The sequence below is a fragment of the Herpailurus yagouaroundi genome, unplaced genomic scaffold (genome assembly GCF_014898765.1).
Source record: "Herpailurus yagouaroundi ecotype Mexico unplaced genomic scaffold, PumYag 207, whole genome shotgun sequence".
NCBI lineage: Eukaryota > Metazoa > Chordata > Mammalia > Carnivora > Felidae > Herpailurus > Herpailurus yagouaroundi.
Window position 1 is genome coordinate 1,778,263 of NW_024412438.1, and position 16,434 is coordinate 1,794,696.

General features: G+C 51.8%; 1 protein-coding gene across 2 annotated transcripts in view; it reads right to left on the reverse strand.

Annotated features, from left to right (window-relative positions):
* Nucleotides 1–8,564, reverse strand: part of CADM3 (cell adhesion molecule 3) — a 29,333-nt gene extending 20,769 nt beyond the window's left edge. The window contains exon 1 of one of the 2 annotated variants that reach the window (XM_040452484.1): nt 8,378–8,564. In XM_040452484.1, coding sequence (XP_040308418.1) covers nt 8,378–8,459 — 82 coding nt within the window. In that variant the 5' untranslated portion in view covers nt 8,460–8,564. The remainder of the gene's footprint in view (nt 1–8,377) is intronic. The other variant, XM_040452486.1, reaches the window with a different exon arrangement.
* Between the last annotated feature and the right edge of the window lie 7,870 nt (nt 8,565–16,434).

The following is a 16,434-nucleotide window of genomic DNA, read 5'->3' on the forward strand; positions in this document are numbered from 1 at the left end:
CATTTTCTTCCGAGTCTGCAGACCTCACAGTCCCCAGAATGGGGACCCACCGATCTCCTGTTCTTTTCTTAAGCCTTCACTGAGTATCTTCTCTCTGACGAGGGTATGTACTCAACTTTGTTCTCCAAAATGTGTACACATCCCAACCTAGTTACCCTCTTTCTCATTCAGCCTGTGCCCCTCAACACACATGACAGGCTACAGCTTCCACTATTCATATCTGTTTTTATTTTTTTTTTTCTGACACAAATACACAGCCTTTCTTATGACCCAGATACAGAGCCCTTTTCACAAGCCCATTATTAGTCAGAACCCCTGACTTCCAGAAAACCATATGGCTTAAACTCAGAGATGCTCCCCAAAGCAGAATTCAAGCTCCCTCTTCTGCTCAGACTCCCCAGGAGAGGGACAGAATCCTTTTCTCCCCAGGGCTGAGGCTCAGGCCATCTGTCACTGACACTGGACTCCAGGGCTTGGAAACCAGAAGAGAGTTGGCATGAAGCAGCCGTGGAGGATAAATGAGAATATGTGAGGCCCAGGGGCTTAGTGGTGGTGGTTTTTATATTTGTTTGAGATGATAGGATAGAGATGAGAGGAGAAAACATATAATACATCTTTGGAAAGATTTCATCATCTTGAGGAATTAGAGTAAGAGTTAGTAAGAATGAGTACAATTGTCCTGTCATTTTTGCATTTGCCGAAGGACAAATGATTGGGAGCAGATGGCCAAACTGGCCCATCGCTTCATAATAACAGGAGAACTTGGCCCTGGGCTCTTCAGAGGTTGATCTAGGCCGTGCTAAGTCTCAGGTTACTTGTCACCGATGTATTTATTAGAGTCTTGCTGGGTTTCTAAGAAGTCTCAGGTATTTAAGTCAGAGACTCAAGAAACCTGTTCACCCTCTGGAGCTTTTGTACCCTGTCTGAGGGTTTGGCTGGAATTCTAGAGTCAGGATTGGAAGCAAAGAATCTGGGCAACAGAAGAAGACAAATAAATGCGGGAAGCTAGGATCTGCATATTCACAAGGAAATCTGGTGTGGGAAGTACTCGTTCTCCAGCCTGCCTTGCTAATATCCGGGATTACATGAAGGAAGTACAGAGCTAGGTAGTGGTTAGCTTGGAGATGAATGGCTGAGATAGCAGCCTTCATTTCTTTTTCTTTTTTTCCCTAGGGCAAGGTGATGCTTCTGACCCTTCTGACCCTGAACTGGAAGTAGATGAGCCAAAGGTGCTTATAATTAGCAATCAATACACAATTAGTGCAGGTCTAGCTGGGGTAAGGGAAAATAAACCCTCAGAGAAGACTACATTTTAGTTCCTTGTATTATTTAGCTTCTTATCATTCTCCTGGAGATCTTCAGGAGACAGAGAGATGAGAGGGTTAAGGAATCCCAGAGGTAAGAGCTCACGTAGAAGAATGATACGCATTTTGAAAAAAAATGTTGGAAGACCTGCGTTAGAATCCTTTCTGAAACACGTCTCCTGTTCATGAGAACGGGGCTCAGGGAGAAGAGTAGATAGGAGATACTCCAGCTGTTACTGTAACCCAAAGTCTGTCTTCCTGAAGGCTCGCTCATGGAGATAAATCACTTCCATTACCTGTCCTTGAGGAACGAAGTTTCTCCTTGTTTCACAGGAGGAAATGGAAGAAGGGCCCTGGAGATTCATCTTGGAAGCCTGCCCCCCAACTGGATTCTGCTGGAGGTCATTCACAAGTGTTAACTCTTATATGAACTATGACTAAGAAATTGATACGGGGAAATCAGCATTTAGGGGAAGATCGGCGTGTGTAGTTCTGATGTTATGGGAGGAACAGGCTGTCTAGTCTCAGACTGGCAGGGGCTGAGCATTCTCGGCTCCTTGCCGCATTTGACGTCATCGGCTTATTGGCAGATACCCCGAAAGAGTAGCAGAGTCCAGTTTAAAGATGCGCTTCCTGAGATTCAGCCAAGGACTTGGGCTCTGGGATAGGATGGTTGCATTTAAAGCCATTTAGTTCTGTACAAGATGGTTGTAAAGATGGGGGGGGGCATGAGTCAGGGTTTTGATATTTGTTTCCGATGTGTCTCATATATTAAATTCCTCTGTTATCTACTCGGATAACCCATGAGTGTGTATTATCTTTATATTTACTGCTAAGGTTGAAGGAAAAGAGAAAATTAGCACCATGAAAGGACAGTTTGTGTTGGTCATCAGGCTAAGAAGGGCGTACTTAACAAATTGAGTAGGGCTCATTTTGCATCCCACATTTATAGGGTATATGTGGTACACCAGATTATGAGCAATACCATCTCAATCTCAAGCATAACTATGTGTAGTCCTGTTTTTAATTTGTGACTCCATTTATGGCGGAACATCCAGTTCTTTGGAGGCCATCTGAGGTCACTGTAGGCCCTGGTCTCCTGAGCATTTCAAACAGCACATCTTCTCAACCTCAGTATTACTTGCTCGTTCTGTGCCCTTCCTACAGCTGTATAGATGGTTGTGAGGACCTTTCATATCTATATCTCAAGGCTTGTTCCCCTCTTTCTAGTCGAGCCGGTCAGGGATCATAGCCAGGTTCACGTGTGTGCTCCTGGTGGGGGAGGGAAGGAGCGGCACCTTAGAGAGTGGAGGTCATGACAGGTGGAGGGAGAGCAGGACCACGGAGAGCAGCAAGAAGGGCCTGGGGTGGCTTGTGGGGGGTTAGCACCATGGAGAGCTCAAAGCTCCAGTTTGTTCTGCAAAGAGCAGGGGAACAGGGATCCTGGGTTAAGGCGCTAGCTCTCCAGGAGTCAAACTGAAAGAACAGACATCAGGACTACTGTTAGGATCATGCTATACCCATCACTTGCTCTAAAAGGCCTCCTTAAGTGCTTTGTTTAAACCTGTCACCTATACACCCAAAATTATATAAACAGTCAAGACCGCCACGAGACTGAGTTTGTCAACATGCACCTTAGTAATTACGACAATTACGTAGGTATTAGTGGCGGTGGAGGGGGTTTTCATTTGCTTTAACCAGTATCTCTTCTAATTAGGGAAATAGTGCCACAAAGTCTGTGTCTCCTCAGAGACACTAGGGCATGAGAAAATCAAAGTGTGCTTATCACCAGATGGGGTATGAAGTGTATCAAAGTCATCGTGCCTTGAAGCACCCACAATTGCTGTGAATAGTCCAGTCTTCATCGTGCATGGAAAAGAGGGGTGGATCAGTCCTCTTAAGAAGGCATTTGTCGGGGCGCCTGGGTGGCGCAGTCGGTTAAGCGTCCGACTTCAGCCGGGTCACGATCTCGCGGTCCATGAGTTCGAGCCCCGCGTCGGGCTCTGGGCTGATGGCTCGGAGCCTGGAGCCTGTTTCCGATTCTGTGTCTTCCTCTCTCTCTGCCCCTCCCCCGTTCATGCTCTGTCTCTCTCTGTCCCAAAAATAAATAAATAAACGTTGAAAAAAAAATTAAAAAAAAAAAAAGAAGGCATTTGTCTTTGGGACATTAGTTGGGACATTTGGTCAGTCTCTTTACACTTAGAGGAATTTTGGTAAAGGGGCAAATGGTTCTCTCTTCAGTACTTGTTCCTTCAATGAAGAATATGTAGCTTTACTAAGCCTCTATTTTGCAAAAATCTCAACGGTTTCATGTGTTCAAGACTCTGGAAATCTTGGTTTCTCAGGGCTAGTTATAACAGGATTGGGTTGGGTTTTTACTCGGGTTATAGGAACCCTGAACATCAGCTGGTTCTGACTTTGTAAAGACTCATCACTACTGCTGATCCTAGAGGAGGAGGCTGGCCTTTGGCTCTGAGATTTATTCTTTTTTTGCTTTACAGTTACATATGGAGTGTTTATTCTTAATTTGATGGAGTTTTTAGAGACCCAAATCTTTCTCTGATGGCTTGCCTCTCCAGGCTCTTTTTCTGATGGTCTGTTTCTCTTGATCGCTCATAAGCATTCCCATGGGGATTGCTATTGTCAGAGTTTATGGATAGACCTTTAGGACATGACTTCATCCAGGAAACAAAATGTTCCAGTATATGGGCCTATAGCCAATGGTGAATCAGGAAATGCTAAATTTTAACATGAGGGATGGAAGGTGAAGATACGATTACCCAAACTTTCTAACGCCCTGGGGATTTTTCACTCAGTAGTCAGTAAGGAGGTAGTCCAGGCCACCAGTTACTTTCCTGGAGAATCTGGAACCCAGGTTACTGTCCTTGGGTGACATTCTGTTACTCAGAAGCAGATGACAACACAGAGATTGTAGAGCCAGTGTGCAGCCTACTGGAGCAGGAAACAACAAAGAATGTGACTACTCACAGCCCCCCAGGGCTCTCTGGTGATGACTATGAAGATATTATTCCTAGCATATGACTTAAGGAAGGACAAGCAGCCTTTGGTCCTGTTCTGCATATCATGTGGACTACAAGCAAGTTGTATGAGCAAGGAGTCCCCAAATCGAATCTAGGGATTTACAGAGCAATCACACAGCTACCCAGTCTGCTGTTTCAAAGTGACCAGAACACCAAAAAGATGCCATCTGTGAAATTTTATGGCTGCAGAACTGTGAGTCACTCTCCAAGTGAACAGGGAATATCTCCAACAAGGCACTCTTGAAATTAGACTTGGGTCTCCGGTCTTGCTCAGTTGGGAGAGGAAGGAGAGAGAGAGAGAGAGAGAGAGCCTGAGGCCAGCGAGCTGGCTCCCTTGCTGTCAGGTTAGAGCGGAGGACTCCAGGCTGGGTGTGGCAGAGCCCCAGGGCATAGGGATTTTAGGCAGTGTTGGTGGGGGGCAGGGAGAAGGGTGAAAGGGCTACTGGTCTGTCTTTCAGCAAGAGTAATTCTCCTTTGGTCTGTTTTACTTACGTGATGAAGGAATGTCACATCTTTAAAAATAAAAGTGAGAAAACCACTGTCCTGGAAGGAACCCCGGAAAACAGCAGTGCTGCTTGGCCCCAGAGAGAGCTCAGGCTCAGGGAGGGTAGAGTTCTGGGTGTGGCTCTGGGTAGCCAGTGAGTGAGCCACAGCTTGGGGCCCTGGTCAGACAGACTGGTTCTGCGTGGAGTTAGCTAAGTTCTGCTGTACCGGGGTCTCTCTGAAGGCCTCAACTTCTCTGTGCCAGGAAGAGCACATCTGTCCTTCCCGAGGGCTGGAGTTGCAACCAGGAAGAGCATGGGAACAGAACAGTTACAGCTGCAAGAAGGAAGCAGCAGGACGGTAGAGGCCTGCCAGGCAGACCCGTGGGCAGCTCTAGAGTGAGTGCCTGCTGGACTTCTTGGCACATTGGGCACAAGCTCTCCACTGGGCACCTGGCCAGGGGGCCGAAGAATGGATGGCAGTGGACGGAAGGTCATTGGGAAGGGAAAGACATTCATGTATGGGGCAGTGCGGGACAAGGTTGAATTGCTATGAGCTGAAGCAAAGCAGGCTGTCCACCCATCCGCTCTATGCTAGGGCAACTCACAGGGTGCTGGAAGTAAGTTGACAAGGAAGAACCCAAGGAAGGCTGTGCACAGTGGTGAACGTTGAGCTTACCCGAGCTCAGCACAGGACACATGAAGTTCACAGGTGTCGCATCCAGCAAACCTGGAATTGCCAGCACTCTACCAGTGCTAGTGGAGGAATGTGAGAAAGAAGGAGCAGGTGGGAAACCGAATGTCCAAAGTGGCCCTGGGCCTCTAGCCACAGCACGCACGGTCAGGTTCAGAGATCGTCTGCTGCCCTTCCGTAGCCTCTCAGTCCCTGTTCAGCTTTAGGAACCCTAAAAACCTGATGCCGTACCCTAGGGAGCTATATACCCCAGCCGCACACGAGGTCTGTTTTCTTTCTGCATGGAAAGAGCCACTCCACACACACCCTTGACTACTCAGACATTAGTGTATTAGGGTATCTTGTCCTTAAACTTTCACACCGCATCTCCTTGTTCGGGGCAAACATTATCCGGGAAGCTATGTACTGCCTGGCTCCCTGCCAGGGGACCCAGGCCACATCAGGGGCACTGGGCACATCTTTGGCATGACCCTGGTCAGAATGGCCATCCAGACCACCATCCATGGGCATCAAATCTGTGCTCCCACCTCCCACATCAGAGCTTCTTAGGCCCTTCTTAGGTCTGGAAACTAAGAGGTGGAATTCATTTAAAGATCGTGTGTGGCTGTGTGTCTTCCACATCAGTAAGTCCTGAGACGTTGCACACCAAACGGATGTCCATTATCGAGACAGATAATGCTCTGCGAGGAAAATGAGGCTCGATTTGACTGTTCCTTGGGAACAGACCTCCCTCCCCACCCATCCCTGACTTCCCAACCTCTCCTCTGGAAATTCTCCATTCTAAAGTTAGTGCCTTCCCCTCTTCCCCCTCAAGCACTGCTAGGAAATGTTTATAAATACGAGGACAGAGGATTTCTCTTCCTCTCAACCTTACATCTGGGTGAGGGCTGGGCCCCCAAATCGAGGGCCAAGACGAAATCGTGTGGTTGGTGAAGAGAGACTTGGCTAGGATATAGATTTACTCTGTTCTCCAGTGTTTACATCCTAGAGCTGGAGTGCTCCCAGCTTTCTGGGGTGACTCCTTTCTGTTTAGGTCCCAGCCTGGGGCCGTCAGTCCCCACTGCCCAGCAGGTGCAGTTTGGGTCACACTGTCTATGGTGAACGCAGCTAGCGGGATGAAAAGGCGGGGGCTGTAGCTGGAAGTCAAGGCCTAGAAGAGGATCCTTCTTGGGGCACATACACCCGGCAGCCTGTCCTTGCCGCCGTGCACCCGGCTGGCCCTTGGGACCACCCCCCCCCCCTCACCTCCTCAGCCAGTAGGGTCCTCAGTGTGGTCCTCTGGGGAAGGGGGATTCTGCCCAGGGGAGGGGCTGCTGTCTCAGTGGTGACTCCCTTCAGGGTGTTGATGGGTATCTGGTGGAAGGAGTCAGCCAGCCCTAGGGAATGGACCCCCAGGGTGCTCACGCTGGCCGGCCGAAGCTCCTTTATCATGACCCAGACAGGCCTGAGAGCGGAGGTCAGGGGAGACGGAGTGATTCCTCCAGCACCCAGGCTGCTCGCCTGTTTTCTTCAGATGAAATTCTTTACATCATCCTCCCCAGCTGCAACCCCTCCCCTCTCCACCCCCGCCCCGCCCTGGCCCTGTGCCCATCCCTGCTGGCCACTGGGTCCACAGCCCAGGAGCCGCCTCCCCTTTCTCCTCCCCTGCGGTTCTCTCTGTTTTTCGTTGGCATCTGGCCGGGCATAGCCACCACCCTCCCCCTCACTCTCCCCACATCCCTGTGCTCCGCAGAGGTCCCGTCCCCTCTCCCCCCTACCGCAGCCCAGCCCTCCTCTGACTGGTCTGAGGATGCATTCCGTTAGTCCCTCCACTGCCTGCCCTCCCACCTCCGGGGACCTGAGGCTGTGAGCCGTGGCTCCCTTCCTGGGCTCCCCACAAACTGTCCCCTGCCACCCCATGAACCGTCAGCTGCCTTTAAGAAAGCTGAGGGGGCCCCCACAGCGCTGACCTACATAGCCGGGTCCTGGGCGGGAGGGGCTCTTCCCCAAGTCCCCTCACCCTGGCCCCGCCTCCCTGCTCCCCCCACTCTCTCCCTTGTCTCTTACCCTTACAAACCCGAGCAGGCTGGAGTTCCCACCTGGGGCAAAGTGGGCCGGGCGAGCTACCCCACCCCAAATCTGGGAAGATCCGTGCTTAGCCCAGGACAGCCTTGGGTTTTCTGGGCATCCTCCTTCCCAAATATCTTGATGCTTCCTTTTGCCCAACCTTCCCCCACCTCCTCCGCTCCTGTCTGGGCTTCTTTTCCCAGCTGCTGCCACCGCTAGGGACACTGCCATCCTGGCACCCCCCCCCCCCCCCCCTGGCCCACGCCCCCCTCGGCAGCCTCACCCAGGACCCTTCCCTGCCCACTTGGAGCTGCGCCGCGGGTGGGGGCGGGCGGGGGGTGGCAGCGATGTTTGCATACAGCAGTTGGGGGGGGGGGGCTGCACCGGCTCCCCAGCCCCTCCAGACATACACAAACCCCGACACACGCCCGGACCGAAACGGCGACAGATCTCACTCCGCCCCCAACACACACTGACACAGACATACACACAGATACTGACACACAAACGCACAGGCAGACACCAACACAGACGCGCACACCCAGACACACGCACACGGGCAGCGGCACGGCCAGACCCGGGGCGGCCGCGAGCCGCCCGGGCCCGGTGCACACGCACATCGCGAGGCGGACGGCAGGTGCACAGCGGCACGGATGCCCGGACGGACCCGCCCGGCTACAACGGCGGTGGCGGCGGCGGCGGCGACCCGAACCCCCCGCTTCCAGACAAAGCCCACAGGCTGCCCCCCGCCCCCGCCCCCGCCCCCGCCGCGATCGGAGCCCCCGCCCGGCGCCCCCACCCCCAACTCACCGTCCTGGGAGAGGTTGGCCCCGCCGGGCGCCCCGCAGCTGGCGAGGAGCAGTAGCAGGGGCAGGGCGGAGGGGCCCCCCATGGCGCGTCCCGGCCGGCTCCCCGCTGCGCGCGCTGGCGAGCCTGGGTCCCCGGGGGCGGGGGGGGGGGCTGGGCAGGCGGTGGGCGACGACGCTGGCCGACCGGGCGCCCCCGAGCCGCTTCGGAGCCCGGGGCCGAGGCGGGGACCGGGAGGGAGCCGGGCGCTGCTGCAGTCGCGGGGATTAAATAGGGCGCTCGGAGCGAACCATTCGGCTGGAGGTGGAGGGGGGGCGGCGGGGGGCTGGGCCGGTCGCGGGGGGGCCAAGCTGCCGCATTCCCCACTCCCCCCGCCTCCCGCACCCCCTCCGCGCCCTCGTGGTGCCTTCCACCTTCTCCCCCGGGAGCTCTGCCAGCCGGGCGCGGGTGGGGAGCCCGGGGAGGGAGCTGGCTCAGCAGTGGGACCCTGCGCGCGCCCCTCTTAGGCTTGGGGCGGAGGGAGGGGAGCCGGGCAGGGCCTTGGGCCAGCTGGCGAGAGCGGCCACTGCAGGCCCGGGCAAGGGCGTGCCCACCGGCCCGAGATCCTCCCGCCCCGCCCTCCCGCTTTTGGCGACCGGGGATCCCCTATCAACAGCGTGCCCAGCGACATCTCCCTTTGGGTAGCCAGTTACCCTGACCTTTCTCCCAAACACACACACACACACACACACACACACACACACACACACACGTCCCCAGTTCCTCTGACCCGAGAGCCCCTAGTCCCCTGTCCAGCAACAGTGTGCGGCCCCGGGCAATTTCCCTTGAAAGGCTTCTTCCTGCAGCCCTCCAGGCCACCAGTCCCTCAATCCCCTGTCCAGAAAGTGACTCCCCCTCTGACACCTGATTTCACTTCAGACTCTTGCCCAACCGAGCCATCTACAAAGCAACTCGGAGCGTCCCCCCTCCCCGCCCCGCTTCATCCTCTCTGTCCTCCCCTTCCTCCCAGTATTTGTTCTTTTTTCTTAATCTTTCAGAGGACCGTGCCCTTCCTTCTCAGGTTTTAGTCAGTCAGGTTCTTGGGTGAATGGTCTGATCTGCAGACCCTCAGGAAGATGCCCCCTTCAGGAGCAATGCCTCAGGGGCTAGTGTGGCTCTTGTCCCTGAGGCCAATATATAGAATGGGTGAGAGAGGCAGGGGGTTCATGCTTGATGAAGAGAGTCCCACGTCCCTGGGGTTGACCGTATTCTTTGTGACCTGAGTGTCTCTGGAAGGGTCTTGGTGCATCTCAGACAGAGGCCCCTCGAAGTCGGCGTTGCTCAGCCTTAGCTTTGGGGGCATTCCTAAATTTTAGACTCTCTGAATCAAAGAGTTTTAGACATATTAGGGTTCTGTAAAAATATTTGGTCCCACCCCTTCTTGTACAGGTGCAGCTGAGGTCCAAGGTGGATTAACTACCCTCCCAAGGCCATACTGCCAGTCATCAGTAGAAAACACAGTGGTGGTTAGGTTAAGGGGCGATAGGATCTCTGAAGTGTCTTCGGGTCCCGTGAGACCATGAGTGCATGTCTTCTAACTCCCAGCCCTCTGGGATGGACGTAGATGTCTGTCACCTAGTAATTCAAGGACAAGGATGTGGGAAGTGCTTTGTAACTGGTAAAGCTCCATATAAATGTTAGTCGATGATAGAGAGGCCAGTGCATATTCTCCGGGAAGATCCTTCAAGGTGGTCAGAACTCTGTCCCACTGTTTTTCTGTTTCTAGAATCTCTCTGTGATCTGGGGGAAGAGCTGTGCCTGCCTCTTGCGTGTTTCCTGAGTTAGTTAGACTTACTTGCAGAAGTTTGGGGCTATCACGGGCTGTCTGACTTGCTTGCTTTCCTATTTCAGTGACTCCCTGACATCTTAAAAGCCTCTGTGAGATGACGACGGAGAGAGGAGTGCGGTTGAAGCCTGTGCAGACCAGAATGCAAGAGCGAGGAGAGGCCAGGAAGGGAGCCTGGCCTTTCAGATGGTGGTGGGGCCAGGTTGGCATGAGTTGAGTCGTACAGAGAGAAAGAAAGAGTGGCTGTGTTTTCAGAGAGAATGGGGCTTCAGAGGGAAGGATCAGGCTCTCCTGGTTAAAGGGTCTTGATGGCTAAAGAGTATTATCTTTGCGGCTAGGAGAAGCCTTAGAGATCATCTGGCTGGGCTTAAGAGAGGACAGGTTAGTGTCGCAGGAGTGACAGGGGACGGGCGCCGGATGGGGACGGCAGGACAGGGGATTAGTTCCCAAGCGCCTCCAACTAATCGTCTTTTCCATCTGGTTCTCCACCGCGATCCCCGTCTGCCTGTCCTCACTTAATTCTCTAACGGCTGTTGGTCTGGCCCCACCCTCTACCGTAACCGCGTGGGATAAAGACCAAGGGTAGGAAGAGAGCCGTTTTGGAGCCGGTATGAAGAGGTAGCGAATGAGAATGCAACCCTCTCTTCCTACTGGCTCCTTTCCCCTTTTCTGCATCATCGGTATCAGTGTGGCAGCACTTTAGGCCCTGGGAATACGAAGCAGTCATTGGCTTTTGGAATCGTAGAATGCAAGAGTGTGAGAGTTGTAAGCGACCTTCCAGATTACCTGCTTCATGCCCCTTGGTGAACGGATGAGGAAGGGAAGGCCCGGAGAAGTTTAGGGACTTCCTGCATTCACACAGCTGTGCAGAAAAGGGGCTACCCATGTTGGACCGAGGAGGCAGACAGGGCCCTCGGGGGCCGGAGGAACGAGGAGACTCATGGTCAGTCCTTCCGAGCCGTATACGAATTGACGAGTTGTTCAGTCCCGTGCGTCTGAGCGGAAGGGTAGTTTCTCCCGCAGATGTGGATGTCTCCGTTGGGAACCACACCTTGCCTGCAATCATTTTAATGTCCTTTGTGCAATGCACAGCCCCGCAGCTCACAGGCTCCCCTTCACTAGGAGCAGAGTTTCACAGAGCAAGACTGACCTACCAGGACGATCCCCGTCACGTAAAGAGGTAAAGTCGAAGTATCCATGCTGGACTGTGATCGTACGGTGACTCTCCACTCGGAGACGCGGTGACACACAACGTGCACTTCCAAGAGACTTGCGCAAAGTGTGGAGTGGGTTGTCTGTGGGACTGAAGAGCTGGTCGCTACAGCGGACGCCGGAGGGGAAGCAGGGAAGGAGGGTGGAGCGAAGGCGGGTTCTGGCTCCTCGATGCCCCCGTCCACTCAGCAACGGCCTGGGGAGCTGGGGGTGTGGAATGTGAGTCTGGACCCGTGCTGGGCTGGCCGCAGCTGCGTGGGCCCCAGACATTCCTCTCCCCACGCTGCTCGCTGCTCGTGCTCCTGCTATGGGATGGGAGGGGGCCTCAGCCGAGTGGGGTGGATACTAGGTACTCACCAAGAGGGGGCGACCGCACCTGTGGGAAGCCCCTCGGAAGACCCGGCTGGGTTCTGCTCTGCGAGTCCTTCTTGTCGCTATGACTTTTCCTTTTTCCGTAAACTCCACGTGGGTTTCCGCGTTGCTTTTCCTCTTAATTTTCCACCCAGCTAAACCAGTGCTCCTCATACTGTTTTCTGCTTCCATTATCCAGTTTTAATTAACCCCATCCTCAATAATAACCTCGGTGTACGTTTTCATTCTAACCTTAATTGAGTTCTAATTTCAATCCTAACCCTAATCTATTACAGACTCTAACTATTAATCCTAATACCAACCCCAAGTTAATTGTCAATTTGAAGCAGCATCTTTATTCTAACCTGTTAAGAGCCCAGCAGTGAGGACAGCAACACGCACATAATAGTAATGATCACAGGGGCTGTTCGAGAGCCCGTCGTTTGCCACAGTTTGCACTGGGTCCTTTACATGCCCAGTAGCTGATCGAGGTTCTGGAAATACCCTCGTGTGGTTGGAATTATTAGCTGCCTCACACACATGAGGAAACAAAGGTGTAACGAGATTATGTCATTTGTTAACAATGGGTCCAAATCCGCCGTTTAAGGTCCTCTTGCCCTTAAAACCTGCACTCCTTCCCCTTTCTGCCAACGAATGCGTTCTGATCATCCCTTTCCTAAAATCCCGACTAAACAATCAGACTCGAATCACTTCCTTTTTAAGACTTTTTTAAAATGTTTATCTTTGAGAGAGACGGAGTGCCAGTGAGGAGGGGCAGAGAGAGGGAGACACGGAATCTGAGGCAGGCTCCGGGCTCGAGCTGTCAGCACAGAGCCCCGTGCGGGGCTCAAACCCACGAACTGTGAGATCACGACCTGAGCCGAAGTCGGACACTTAACTGACTGAGCCACCTGGGCGCCTCTCAAATGACTTCTAAAATACTGCGTTTCTTGGATTATTAGTTGAGGTGGTTGGTTTTTTTTGTTTTGTTTTGTTTTTTGTATTTAGTGATATAAAATGGAAACCAAATAAAGCAACAAAAGTCCAAATCTCCCTGCCCAGAAACCCCACCAACACTTAAAACATCAGTGTATTGATAAAGTTAAAATAATCAAACTATAGAAAGAAACAGACTGAAAAGAAAAGCCTCCTTTTCCTTCCCAGACTTACTGAATTCCACCCCACCCCCCAACCTCAGGCGGCGGGGACATTGTTGGCATTGAATTTGTCCAGCAGCCCTGCCTCCCACAGCATATCAGAATAACAGACAAAGTCAAGGTCAGTACCTACCCATGAAATCGCCCTGTGTATGCATATGACTTAGGCATGAGAATCACTAGACAATTTGAATTTATGATTAACAGCGACTGTTAAAAGGGCAACCATGTTCCAGGTGCTACACGAAGTTCTTTCTATTTAGTATTCCTTTTGGTGTTCCCGAACGTTCTGGGCAGCGTGCCTTACCCTGAACGCACAAGTGCAGTCGTGTCTGAGCCTCAGGTGGAGATAAAGCCTGGGGAAGCCAAGTGACTGGCCCAAGAGCACAGAGACTTGGCTGAGAGACCCGGGTTTCGGAACCTGGTTTGTCTTACTCCAGAGCCTCTGTGTTTAGCTCCTGGACTTAGCCCGGAGGCTTGTTTCAGAAGAGGTCATGTGAGCTCCCTCCCGGCAGGAAGGAGGAGGCATTGCTTGGTATTAAGAGACGATGCCGACCCGAGAGACAGTAGGAGGACTCGGACGGATCTGGGAGGAGGCAGTGCAAGGGGAGACAGAGCAGGACAACTGGCGCACAGAGGGGGACGAGTGCAAGGTGTGCATAATCGGGCTGGACAAGTAGGAGCCGAAACCGGGGACGGTTTCTGTGATAAATTCAGGCCAAAATAAAATCACGCCGTAAATGTGTGTGCCACTATTGCTTCAGCGACGGGCTGATTGATGTATTTCAGGGACACAGTAGACACACAGAATCATCTGCAAACAAAAATACGTATTTTCGGTTACACGGGTATCTGCAGCTTCGGCAACAAATGTCTCAGCCTCCTTGTCCTTTTTTTCTGTGCCCCAGCAATATTAAATGGCTTGTAATTTCCCAAACACGCTATGTCATTTCAGGCCTCAGTGCCTTTGCACATACTATTTCCTATACCTGGATTGCCCATCTCATTAAGTGCTGGGGTTTATCTATCCAAACTTTGATTAGGTGCCACCACCTCTGTGAAGTTTCCTAGCCAGAGATAATCACTCCTTGCTAGGTGCTATCAGTATGTGCGATATAAACCACCCCCCTCCCGTCCCGTCCCAACCCCCACTTACGTTGTGGGTTGCCATGGTTTGTCAGTATGTTTTCCTTCGCCAACTGGGAGCTCTTTGAGGGCAGGAATGATAGTTCATGAATCTTGTTATTCTCAGTGCTTAGTGTAGAAACAGGAAAATAGTAGAACCTCTGTTGATTCTACTGAATTTAGCTGAAGTGATGTATTGATAAACACGTAGGCTTAATGACGTATTTATAAACACATAGGCTTGATAAACCATCTTTTCTCCAGGTGTGTATACATGTATATAACCACATTTCGCCCGCATATCCCCTGCAGTTCTGTATGTGTTCACGAAGACACAATGTGTCCAAAAGAAGGTGAAGGATTCTAATAGGCATGCAACATATTTCCATCCACTTCTTCAAGATACATTTTTGTAATTCTTGGAATTGACTTGAGAGCTTGCCTCATCCTTTTGGGTATATTCAGTTGTGGAAAATTTTCATCCTTGGAGGATGGCTTTTAATTTTGAAAATAGCCGAATGTCTTAGGATCCAAGTCTTATGGGTAAGTGGAGGTTCACATCGGGTAATACGAAAACAGGACTTGGCTGGGAAGTCAGAGTGAATGACCTCCAGGTTGACTAATATGTTGCTTCCTCAAAGAGGAGTTCTAGAAAATTTCTGAGTAGTGGCTCTCTGGTCTATTTGTTAATACAAACAAAATGAAACAAGAGTGTTGTCAATTTCTTTCTTCTCACCCCTCGTGGACAGCGATGCTTGGCTATAAGAACACAAAAAACCATATGTCCAAGGAGAGAACTCCCTGATCCTTCCTTCCTTCCTTCCTTCCTTCCTTCCTTCCTTCCTTCCTTTGTAGTTTCTTGGGTTTTTTACGTCCGATGCGCAATGCTAGTTGAAATCGGGGTGTTTTGACCCAGCTGTTTTGCTGCAGTCTATAAAAAAAAAAAAATCTGTAAACCCCCAGGTTTTATTTTTCTCAATCACCAAATAGAATGATCGGTAGATGTTCTCACCCCATGTCCAATTTCCACCCAATTTTTGAGCCTCATTTTACTGTGGGGAAAAATGCAAAAGTCAGGGAAAGGAGCGTATCCAGGGATGCAAAATACTTGGTAATTAAGACCAGTCTGACAGTAATGGTTTGCTTTTTAGAATCAGAAGATAGGAGTGAATGTTAAAAAATGCTATAACAAAATGTCAGTGTTTGGTGCTGGGCTCTTGAGATGAGCAAGTATGAAGCTAACCTTTAAGGAACTCAGAGTCCAGTAGGGAAGATCGGCGTGTAAACACATAATTGCTACACGCTGGGATAAATACTATGGTGCCGTCCCATATGTGGCCCAGCAGAACCCCAGGAGAGGCAGAGAGTACATCTGTGGGAAACCTTAAAGAAGGACGAGGAGTTGACCAGGTATAGAAAGGACGGAGGCATTAGCAAAAGAGGGGGCGGTGGATGCGAAAGCAGGAAAGCCAGAAGGACCATGGCCCGCTGTCGCTGGATCGTTCAAGGAATTTATGCCAGAGAGTGTTCCTAATTCTGCAGACGAGGAGCCATCGGAGGGTTTCAAGCGGGGAAATGTCAGCGCCGGATTTGCATTTTAGAGCGATAACTCTGGCAGTGGTGGATGGATGGACTGGAGGGTGCACATCGTTGGACTCAGAAGCCTGACCCTTGTGGGCACCACAGATACAGCACCATGACATCGAGTAGGACCCACTGAGTGTGGGCTTGTCTGCTGCTGTGGGCAGGCTAGAGATAACACCCAGAACACTACTGTAGGACCCAGCCATCCGTACGCTGTGCGGACAGTGCCGCGAAGCACAGCACCTTTCGGTTGTGTAGAGGAAGGGCTGAGTACGGTGACCAGCTGGCCTGGCCTGCCAGGGACTGAGGCACGTTCCGGAACTTGCAGTGTCAAGATGGGAAAGTCCTGGACCAACTGAGAAGGGTTGGTCAACAGACCAACCTCAGTGGCACCTGTTACTCGGACCGTCTCCCTAGCAACCAGCTGGGGGGGATCATCTTCAGGGCAGACTGGAAGGGAAGAAAAGCCGAGTGAATTATTTTATATTTTAGGGGAGGGGAGGGGAGGGGCGGAAGGAGTCGGGGGTAGTGGTGGTTCAGAATAGCTAGGCCAGTGGAACAGAGAAGAGAGAAGAAAGGCTAAGTAGGAGGCAGAGTGTGGAGGCCGGTATCTGCCCAGGACCCCACCTCCGCTCCCTGAGATCCTGGGCTCTCTGCTGGTGGTAGAGAACATTGCAGACTCAAAAGAGCGAGCGTTGCAAAGAGCGAACATGTATATTTAGCTTTTAATTCATGCATGGAGTTCATATATTCATGCACACACTTGTTCACTCGACATTCACAGAGTGCTTGCTGTGTGTCCAACA